The sequence below is a fragment of the Vombatus ursinus genome, unplaced genomic scaffold (assembly GCF_900497805.2).
Source record: "Vombatus ursinus unplaced genomic scaffold, bare-nosed wombat genome assembly UNPS02014935.1, whole genome shotgun sequence".
Classification (NCBI taxonomy): domain Eukaryota; kingdom Metazoa; phylum Chordata; class Mammalia; order Diprotodontia; family Vombatidae; genus Vombatus; species Vombatus ursinus.
The window spans coordinates 6,900,058-6,911,647 of NW_020954713.1; the positions used below are offsets into that span (position 1 = coordinate 6,900,058).

General features: G+C 42.6%; 1 protein-coding gene across 2 annotated transcripts; it reads right to left on the reverse strand.

Moving 5' to 3' along the window:
• Positions 1–215: 215 nt before the first annotated feature.
• RAN (RAN, member RAS oncogene family) lies at positions 216–5,423 on the reverse strand. 2 transcript variants are annotated; one of them, XM_027844056.1, is made up of 7 exons: positions 5,358–5,423; positions 4,055–4,100; positions 3,513–3,597; positions 3,308–3,433; positions 2,004–2,191; positions 1,485–1,655; positions 216–1,384 (listed from the first exon to the last, which is right to left on the reverse strand). In XM_027844056.1, the coding sequence occupies exons 2-7, from the start codon at positions 4,088–4,090 to the stop codon at positions 1,340–1,342; spliced, it is 651 nt and encodes a 216-aa protein (XP_027699857.1). In that variant the 5' UTR covers positions 4,091–4,100; positions 5,358–5,423; the 3' UTR covers positions 216–1,339. The 2 variants fall into 2 exon arrangements, with proteins under 2 accessions (XP_027699857.1, XP_027699856.1); XM_027844055.1 differs by lacking the exon at positions 5,358–5,423 and adding an exon at positions 4,819–4,911.
• Between the last annotated feature and the right edge of the window lie 6,167 nt (positions 5,424–11,590).

Genomic DNA, 11,590 nt, shown 5'->3' on the forward strand with positions numbered 1-11,590 from the left:
TTTGTTCTACATTAAGTATTACTGAGAAGGAATCTGGTTATCATTGGAATAGGTGATTTAAGATTTATCCAGGGCAGTTATGAATGGATTCCCTAGAAACTCCTTCTCAGTTAATAAATATGGCTGAACTACGTAAGCAAAATAAGCCAACACTGAAGTTTTTATACTCCAATGAAAACCAATTGCTAAAATGGAGAAACCATGCAAAATAAAAATAAATTAAATGCTTCACTTTTATTATAGAACCCAAAATACAAAACTCAATCCAAGGCTTCAATTTAGATTGACATCACTGAATATGGTCCATTTTCTCACTATTCCGGTGGTGGTCATATCACAGCATCACCTGATTAATGACTTTTGTCTTGATATGCTTCCTTCCCAACAATATTTTGCCTACAGTGGATTTAAAGCTTATCATAGTTGAAGTTAAGAGTCTAGCTTTTTTCCATAATCACCTCAAGTCACCCTTTTAAAGCATGGTTACCATTCCCATGTATGTTAAGCAATATAGCCTTTAAGAAGCTGCATTCAACTGATTCTCAATCCACATAAATTAAAATTGTATTCTATTGACAGCTCATACACAGGAAAAACGTACAACACTCATGTGATTATTTTATTCTTCAACTTTACCCTTCTTCCACAAGCCACCTTAGGTAACACTACTTAGCTAGTGTGAAAACTTTTAGCTTAACTGTCTAAATTATATATACTCACACCTTTTAACTTTATTACCAAATTGGGACCAGTCATCTAACAGTAGCAGAAAGTTTTTAACCTGTCCAGCCCCTATCTTTACTTTGTGAAATGTATGACTCAGATGTATCTTACTGATGATATGTTTCAAACACATTTTAAAAACAACTAGCCATAAAAACGCGAAGGCCATTTAAATAGTAACATGGTACACATCTACCAGATCTTACAAAACAGGTTTTAAAATGCTTATTGTAAACAAGGGATAAGAGTTCACTTGCTTAGATATTTGAAATACAACTTTATTATGATCTAAACGAAAAAAGGAACGGGAATGACAGTAACAAACAAGATTCACCACTGAATATTGTGATGGGACTGCAGCAGTCTTATATTTGAAACTCAATGGGACGTAATTGCGGTCCAAAACAGCTAAATACGCAGGTCCAAAATATGAATTATATTTTTTTTAAACTGCCACATTCACTCCGAAGCCCATTCATTTCCTTCAGCATCCCAAAGATTAAGCACATGTTCTGCTCAGCTATATAATAAAGTGGCAAACACGCTACACCACTGACATCACAGGACAGTTGCCTATAAAACTAGACCTCTGACGCTGGGCTCTAGCTTCATTCCCTTACAGGTCGTCATCTTCATCAGGGAGCGCAGTTGTCTGAGCAATCTGGAATAAGTGGTTAAGAAGTTATAAATTTAGCAAAGAAGGAAAGGAAATATAGTTCAAGTACATAATACAGTCTGATTAACTGGAATATGACAAATACCTGTAAGTCCTGCTCATACTGTGCCGCCAGTGCTGGGTCCATGACAACCTCTGGAGGTGCAAGAGCAGGCATGGCAACAAACTCCAAATTAGGGTCTCCAATAAGTTTTCTAGCAAGCCAAAGGAAGGGCTTCTCAAAGTTGTAGTTACTTTTGGCTGAGATGTCATAGTACTGTTAAAAAAAAATATATATATATATGTATGTATACACACACAATTTTAAAAAAAAGTAACTTGCCAACATTCAGGCAGACTATTCTACAAGAGTTTGTCAGTTAAGCTCTTTTGCTGTCCTTATATGAAATTTTAAAATTCTTTAAATTTCTACTTCCTTGTAGAACAGTTAACATGCAGAAGTTTAAAAAAAATATAAATAATCTAATACAGAAGCACTCCACAAATCGTTAAAAGTGGGTTGTTTTAATGTTTATCCTGTTGCCTGATAGTAAGTCTTGTTTCACATGAATATAGATATGCCAATTAATCCTACTCTTAAGTAAATGGTCAATTTTAGACTTACCTGGAGATTCTTCTTCCTATGGAAGACAATTGATTTCGCCTTGACTTTTCTGTCCTTAATATCCACTTTGTTGCCACACAACACTATGGGGATATTTTCACATACTCGTACCAGATCTCTATGCCAGTTTGGTACATTCTTGTAAGTGACTCTTGATGTTACATCAAACATTATAATGGCACACTGAGCTGAAAAGAAATTCAATGAATATTAAGTGAACAACAGACAACTTATTGGAAAACATAATGTGCAAAGTGGAATTAAATGAAGGTAGAAGTCAGGAGACAGCTTCATATTTCTATTTCTGCCACCAGCAATTTTGTATAACCTTCAAGAAACTACTTGGGGATAGTGGTTCAAGCGCTAGACTTGGGAGATAGGAAGATCTGATTCCTCTTTGAATCATGCTGAGGCATGCCTTGAGGGGCACTACCTGTGTTGACTTCTGGACAAGTCACTTCACTTCTCTAGGTCTCAGTTTCCTCATTTGAAGAAAAGGGATAATAATAACATCTACTCACATAGGGTTGTTTTGAGGATCAAATTAACATAAAAGCTCTACAGAAATGCTGGTTATTAGATGATCTCAAAAACCCTTTTATTATAATTCTAAGTGAACAAATAATAGACAAAATATTGTCATTTTCAAATAAAACCAGAAATTTAAGACTTTAAAAGTCTTGACTTCATAACATGAAAATTTAAAATGATTCTTTCAAGTTCCTGAGGCAGCAAGATTTAACTCTTTAAAGCTGAAATGTTTTACACATTTACAGGGAGTTATGAAAAAGAACTTGGAGCCCAGAGGACAAGTAGCTTAAACACTCTAGCCTCCAGTTTCTTTAAGTTTTGAGAGATCCATTTTCAAGTCCTAATTCTACAATCTTTGCTCCAATATTTGTTATGTATTTAGTTCATTTTTAAAGTGTAAAGATTTTTGTAACAACCAGGCACACTGATGCTACCTTTCTTTCAAAAATTCAAATATCAAAGTTCCTCAAAGTTTACCTATTAAAAAACAACTTGGTTAATTAACTGTCACATGTCTAAGCAATGAAAAATTATGCTACAACTTTAACTAGTATCTCACACAAAATATATAGGGGTTCCTTTTTGATATCAGCAAACAGTCTGGATTTGGTATGTCCAAGTAGACCAGCTGAGATTCAGATCTCAGTCCAACATTAAATACAGCAGCTCCACAAAGACCAGAAGACACTTGTAAAAATGTATACACATATTAAGGAGACTTTTGGGAACTAACAGCTAATACACAAAAACATGCAAAATAGTTATATACATACCTTGGATGTAATAACCATCTCTCAGACCACCAAATTTCTCTTGGCCAGCTGTATCCCATACGTTGAATTTAATAGGACCTCTGTTAGTATGGAACACGAGAGGATGGACCTCAACACCAAGGGTGGCTGCAACAGTGAAAGGTTTTGACTTAGTTCACTGACTTTAAATTGAAACTGATGCAGGTAATTTTAAAAAAATACATACCTACATACTTCTTCTCAAATTCACCAGTCAAGTGACGTTTCACAAATGTTGTTTTTCCAGTACCTCCATCACCAACTAATACAAGCTGTTGAAAAAAAAGGTATTTTAAGTGGACTTAAGAACATATATAAACATTCTCGATTTCATGTAACAAACAATATCATCTAAATGCCTTCTTTAACACCTATTTCCATATACTATGTACACTAGGTGGATTCAGAGAGCTATTAGTTTAAGTAATCAAGTATAGAAGAACAGATTGTTTTCAGGGTACATGAAGCTGTTTTATGCACCAACCAAATAATCCAAATGCTTTCTGATTAACTATTTAACAAATACTAACTAGGTCCTAGGTGGATTAAAAAGCCTTACTACATTTTAGGAGATAATCAATTATAGAATAAAGATTATTTTCAGGGACTGTGGGGAGACTGTGGTGCAAACTCATCTATTCTCATCACATGGCTGCCTTTTGATCCAACGGTTTTTTCTAGGTGCAGAAAAGAGCCACCCCTGCCCCAGCCCCTCCAGGAATTACGTACTTTGAACTGCACTTGGGGTTCTCCTTGGGCGGCCATCGTGATGGTTCTGGGGGAGAGACACAAAAGCGTGAGGCCCTCGGACCCGAGGCCGCATGCTCCCGTCCCCCCCTCCCTGCCACGTGCCCCGGTGGCCGCACAAAGCCCCCCCCCTCCGCGCCCTGGGTAAACAGGTCTGCCCAGCCCATTCATCCCGGGCCCAAGCCGCGACACAGGCGGCGGCTCCTCCCCCCACCCGCGTGGGGCAACGATGGCGAGGAGGAGGGAGATGAATGAGGCGCTAATGGCGGCGGCCCTTTTTTTTTTTCCCAGAGCTTCGAGTTCGTTCAACCGCAGGGAGCCGGAGGGCGTCTCCGGGGGGGGCGCCAAAAAGGGGCGGCGGAGGCCGGGCTGCTCCCGGGAAAACCGCCTGGTCATGGGGCCTGCGGCGGGAGGGGCGGGAGGGGATGAAGGAGATGGGAGGAAGGCGAGGCCGCCCCCCCACCAAACCCGCACCCACACCCACACTCACACCCCCTTGGCCCCTTCCCTTGCCCCCTCACGGCCCGCGGCCTCCGCATGGCCTGCGCGGCCGGGGCCTCCTCACACAAAGCGCGCCAAGCCCAGTCCGGCCCGGCGTGTGCGCCCACCCCCCTCGGAGGGGGGACCAGGGGCCCGCCCCGCCGCCTCCTCGGTGCCGGTCGCCTATGCCTTCTTCTGGAACCCCCGCCCGCCGGCCTCCCCTTCCCAGCCCGGGCCCGGCCCCCCGCGCCGCACTCTGCCGCTACCTTCCAGAAGCGTCTCCGTCTCCGCCTGACTGAACGATAGAAAGATGGCGGAAGCGCGATTCAAATACCCGGAGACGCAGCCGACGCCGCCGCGCGCGCGGAATAGGGAGGGGCCGAGAGGAGGGGATGGGGGCGGGGCAACGGCGCAACGTGCCCCCACGTGCGCCGGGCGTCGCGCGCTCAAGTGGATGTTACGTTACCGGCTGCCCCCAAAAAAGGGAGAGAGGGCGGGGCATAGAGGGCGGGGGCGGGAAGAGAGAAACGGACTGACGGCCCGGGAGCGCGCCGACGCCTGGTCTTTACAATGCTATAGGGAGCGCTGCGGCGAACTCTTGCGCATGCGCTTCATCAATCGAGAAAGCTCCCTACTCCTCTAAACCCTTCTACCCCGCCCAGCAAGACTTCTACCGCGCTCTCGCACCGTCCCCAGGCCCCCCTGTGCATGCGCTTCCCCAAGGCCTGCCAAGACCGCCCCGACAGCGCGCTCGAGTGATTCTCCTGACCCTTCTAATCCCTTTTTCCCCGCTGCCCTCCCTTACCTTTATCGCGCTCTAGCCCCTGGCCTCCGTCCCACCTCGGCTGCCGACTGGCGTGTGCGCATGCGCATGCGCCCCAAAGGATCTGCTGAGACAGCTGCGGGAGCGCGCTCGAGCGTTTCCGCCGAGATCTAGTTTCTTCTTTCCCGGCCCCACCTACCCTTCACCACACTCTAGTCCCCGCTCTGTATCTCGCCTCGGCGCGCGGCCGGCTCATGCGCATGCGCCCCAAAGGAACGGCAAGGGCCGCCGCGGGAGCGCGCGCAGCAACCGCCTCTTGAGGGAAGAAGCGGGAGGTGGGCTCCCGCCAACTAGGAACTCGAGGGCCTCTCCTCTTTCAGGCCCGATGTCTGCCAAGATCTAGACACCGAGCTTCAGCCCTTAAGGAGTCCGAAAAAGCTAGGACAAAAGGCACTAATTAATTCTTCAAAATAATGATAATAAAGGTGTCAGATGGTGTAAAGCGCTTTGCAAACCTTAAAGCGCTACCTACATGCTATTATTAAAGCATAAGGCGCCCCCTACATGCTGTTATTATTCATCGAGCGCTTCAGAATTTGCAAAGCCTTCACGTGTTCTCATTCGATTCTCAATACCCGTGAGGTAGTCAATCAGTAAGCATTTATTAAGCGCTTACTGTGTGCAAGCCACTGTGCCACGCGCTGGGGTTTTAAAGAGAGCCTGCTCTCCAGGAACTTACATGGATTATTAGTCCCCATTTCACAGAAAAGGAAACTGAGGGTCAGGGAGGGTTAGATGGCATCTAGTTCAGTTCCTTGAGGATTTACCAACCCCCACCCCCGCCTCGATCATTGGGAGGAGGTTAGAGTTGTTCTATGTCGCCTAGTCAAGGAGGATGTCGAAATACTGAGGGCAGCCCGGATCCTCGCTGCCTCTAAAGTCGGGTTAAAAGCCTAGTCCTTGCTTCTTCTGAGCTGCTTTTACTTAAAGGGATTTAGAACTGGAAGGAGATGCTTGGAAATCCTCTGATTAAGGCAAAGCAGCGAACATTAAGCTAGCAAGTGCCAGTCTTGCAGACTTTCTGCAAGAAGCTTTTTCCAATCCCCTTTTGTCTTAGTGCCTTCCCTCTGAGATTATCTCCAGTTTATCCTTTATCTTGTTTTAACGTAGTCGTTTGCGGGTCTTCGCCATTAGACTGTGAGCTCCCTGAGAGCAGGGATTGTCTTTTGCCTTTCTTTTCTAACCCTAGCACTCAGCATAAGTTAATTAATGCGTAATGACTGACTGATTAAACACTTAGAGCCAGAAGTCATCTTCAGTTATCACCTCATTCAACCCACTCATGTTAGAAAGAAGGAAATTGAGGCCCAATGACCGAAGATCATAAAAGTTTAGATTTAGTACCCAGGTATAATGACTCCAAATCCCAGTGTTATCTCCACTAAACCATGCTGGACACCGCAGAAACTGGAGGTCTAGATCGATTATAAAGGGTCCCTGCCTTCAGTGAATCCTATAGTTCAATGGGGGGACGGATCTGGATTTATGATTTAGATAGCATAGGGAAAATGGAGATGTTCTCTAGCAATGTAGGTCAGCACTTTCACTGCAGTTTATAGCCTTACAGAATTTCCTAGAGCCTGGGAGATAGGGCAACTCACTCAGAATCAGAGTGTAGCAGAGTTGAGACTTAAATCCAGGCAACGAGGTGATGACGTGGATAGATCCTGGGGACTGGAGTCAGGAAGACCTGTATTCAAATGTGGCTTCAAACACTTAGTAGCTGCGTGACTCTGGGCAAGTCACTTTACCTCTCTCTGCCTCAGACTCCTCATTAAAATGAAGATAATAATAGCACCTGCTGCCTCCCAGGTTTGTTGTGAGGGTCAAATGAGACAATATTTGGAATGCACTTAGCGCAGTGTTTGGCACCTAGTAGGTTTTTTAAAAATACTTTTTCTTTTGAAGCAATGAGAGTGAAGTGACTTGCCCAGGGTCACACAGCTAGTAAGGGTGTGAGGCCAAATTTTAACTCAGGTCCTCCTGACTCCAGGTCCAGTATTCAATCACAACTGTGCCATCTAGCTGCCCCAAAACATAGTAGGTTTTTAATAAATGCTTGTTTTCTTCCCCTGCCTCTCTCCCTCCAAATCTAACTGTCTATTCACTATATGTAGCACATTCTTTCTTGCCTAGTGAGTGATAAAACAACAAACCAGCTACAATACTCAACATGACAGGATCAGCAGTTTAGGAACTTACAACCAAAGTATCTTGTGAGAGCTGAGAAGGTCATGTAGTAATCTGTCATAGAGCTAGAAGGCCCAGATGAGATAAAGTAGTTTGCTAACTCTAAAGATCTATATAAATGCTAGTTTATTATTATCATTATTATTATCATCATCATTATTTTATCATTATTATTATTATTTTTAAGACATCACGGTGGCAAAGTATGCTGGACCTGAAATCAGAAAAACCAGCTGTGTGATCCTGGGTAAGTCATTTTGCCTCTGTTTGTCTTAGTTTACGCAATCATGAAATGAAGATCAAATGAGAAGATATTTTTAAAGTGCTTAGCACAGTACATGTCATTTTCTCCTTCTTCCTCATCTGAGGAAAATATGATGATGGCTAAGATGACAAGGTAATAAATGTCTAAGATACAATTTGAACCCAGGTCTCTGATTACAAATCCAAAGTTCATATTGCCACAACTTCTCAACTATATTTTGGCTGCCACAATAGGTGAAATGGCCCCCTGATTCTGGCCATTTGTTGGCAGAGTATGGAATTTCATCTCTCAGATCTGCTGTGATCTGTATCTTTGCTCATAGAATATGTGATTGGAAGAACCTAAATTATGTTCCTGAAATCAAATATTTAATAAAACATATTTATAATATACTGACTCTTTGTAAGATACTGTGTTAAACCCTGGGGATTTTTTATTATGGTTGTTCAGTGTTCAACTCTTCATGACCCCTTTTAGGGTTTTCTTGGCAAAGATACTGGAGTGGTTTCCCATTTTCTTCTCCAGCTCATTTTACGGATGAGAAAACTGAGGTAAACAGAGTTAATTGACTTGCCCCGGGTTACAACTAGTAAGTGTCTGAGGCTGGATTTGAACTCAGGAAGATGAGTCTTCCTGACTCCAGGCCCAGCACTCTATGCACTATGGAGCCACCTAGCTGCCCAGACTCTTTGTAAGATACTGTGCTAAGTGCTGGGGCATACAAAACTTAGGAGTGTAGCTGACCACAAGGAGGTCACATTCTATATGATAATAATTTCCATTTATATAACATTAAAGTTTACAGAATACTTTTCTCTGAACAACCCTGTAAGATAGCCCAAATATTATTATCACTATTTTACAGATAAGGAAAAATATCAAATAGAGATTTGAACTCATGATGGATGAATAGTCTAATTCTTTCAAAACACTGTCATTCTCTGAGTCTCAATTTCCTCATTTACAAATTGGATATAAGATTATAACCACAAGGTTGTGGTGAGGCTCAAATGTAAAATGTATGTAAAACTTTGTAAGCCCGAAGGCATTATACAAATATCAAGTATTAGCATACCAGTCTTCCTCTCATAGAATCTTAAAGACATCTGGTCAAAACAAATCAATCAAGTCAAGCAGCTTTTATTATGTATGCCCTTATTATGTGCCAGACCCTGTTAGTGCTGGGCGTATAAAGTGAAGCTGAAAGTCCCTGCTCTCAGGGAACTTACATTCCAAAAAAAAAAAGAGGATTACAAAGGAGGGGAAGCGATAAAGTACCCGTTCAGGGGAATGGTAGTGGTTGTTTGTCCTCTGTTTTCCAAGAGGACCAATGACATCATAGGGTAACTGCTTGACTTGTGTGTGAATTGAATCTCAGAGGTGGAGTTGCACGAAGTCATTAGCTGTCTCTTCTAGAGTCACCAACATCCAGTGGCAAGATGAAAGTCTTGGTAGTTAAGGGAATGGGGGTAAAGTCTGGAGAGGCAGTAGAGCTGGGAGATGAAAGGATGACCGGCCTGGACACTTCCCCAAAATAGAGGTTTCAGAAGGCACTCACCAATGAGAAAAGAGGGCTACAGGTTAAAGGGATGTTCCAAAGTGAGAAAGCTATAGACTCTAGTGAAACTTCAAGTCTGAGAAGGCAGCTGATGCACAGTGATAACGTCTAAAGAATCTAGAATGCAGCTGGTAGAGGAACTTGTAACTGACCAGAAACAACATTCCCAACAAGTAGTCATTCTATTTTGAACTTGTTCAATGGCCAGATAGCCACAGATAGAGATTCTGGGAGAAGGGGTGAATTGAAGAGGAAATCCAACAATCCAGTTCACTCCAAGAAATATTTTTAAGTACTTATTATGTCTAAAGCATTGCGCTAAGTAGTGGGATTAAAAGAAGAAAACAAAACCCAACCTATTCCCCTTAATGAATTTACATGGGGCAGGGTGGGAAGGGGAGTGATAAACACAAACAATCAAGTGTATACATGATTACTTGAGGAGAGAGAAAACACTAATGGTCAGGGGCATCAGTAAAGGTTTCCTGTAGGAAATGACACAAGTTGAGCCTTGAAGGAAGCCAGAAATTCTAAGAGATAACAAGGGAATGCAAATGCTTTGGACATGAAGCTAAATGAAAATCTGGACTAGAGAACAATATTTGTATGAGCATGTATGTTTAGCTTAAATAAGTGAAGCCTGGGGAGACATGGTATCTGCCTTCAAATATTTGAAGAGCTGACACAGGGAGGAGGGAGTTCTGCATGCCTAGAAGGCAAAACTAAAAGCATTGGGTAAAAGTTGCAAAGCAAAATCAACAAACCTTTATTAAGCTCCTGCTATGTCCCAGGCACTGTGTTAAGTGCTGAAAATACAAACACAAGCAATAAGAAAGTTAGCTCCTTCTGTAAAGAGAGCAATAACAATGCACAGAAGGAAACTGAGAAGGTACCAGTGTCTGGGCATGGTGGAGAAAGTCCAGAGAGTCAAGGGTCGAGCCCAGAGAGGAATGACGACCTGACTGACCTGGGCACTTTCTTTAAAATGGAGGATCTGAGAGGAGTTGAGCAACCAGAAGAAGGGACTGAAGGGGCAGAGTGAATTTCCAGGCTGAGAGGGTTACCATGGTATGGTTGAGGACATCAGAAGAATCAGAAGTAGAGCCTGGAGAAGCCAAGAATCGAAAAAAATTTCCTCATGTCAAGATATTAGGAGACACTGTGTTTTCCTGAGCTGAGGCCCAGCAAGCAAGCAGTGCCCTGAGCTTGGCATAACAATAATCCTTTGCACTCATCTTCTGGAACTGATGGTCCCTGAGCTTGGGCAAGCCCCAAGACAAGAAGCCCTGCTATGAAAGGACTTTTTGTCACTAGACAAGCTTGCCTCACTGTTGCTGTGTGCCTCACTACTATTGCCACACTACACTGATTCTGTCTAGCCACAAGTATATAAATCAAGGTTCAGCCCCACTGCCTTGGGTCCCCCCCACTAAGGGCAGGGCCCTGGCACATGTGTCATTGCTTGCAAGCTGTTTCCCTCACTTTGAAATTAAACTTCTGTTTGGTTCCTGACTCTCCTTTCTCTAGCCTGCTTTGTTCAGCTCCTGCCGCCCACAGGTTAGAGGCAGGTTCTGTCCAGTTGACACAAAGAACCAGATTTAAACAAAAATGAAGGAACTTCTGGGTTAGTATGAAGACAAATATAAGTTTCTTAAGGGTAGGGAGCGATTTGTGTTTCTAGCACCTAACGCAGTGCCTGGCACAGGACACTTATTTAATAAATGATTTTGTTGAATAGTTGATTCTCCTTCAGTGGAAATCTTTAAGCAAAGTCTAAATAACCATTTGTCAAAGATATTGTTAAAAATATTCTTTAAAAAATATTACTACCTTTTATTGTTTTTAGATCATACTAATTTCCAAATATAAACATTTCTTCTCCCCATCCAGCAAGCCTTCCCTTATAACAAAGATTTGCTTTTTAATTATATTTTTTATTCTCAATTTAACAAACACCAAATAAAACTAGCATTTCCATATATAAAGTAGAAAAGAAATAGGTGATTGTATATGTAATTTTGAATCTATATTATATACAACTTGCTTTTCATTTTAAGTATATAATCATTTCAGTGTGTAACTTTTATAGCTTTCTTTCTTGCCTAGGTTTCCCTCTGACCTTCCTTCTTTTCCCTCTATCCATTTAAAAAGAAATACTCCAATGTTACTCTATTATTTCTCTTTTTTCCCCTTTGTTTGGGG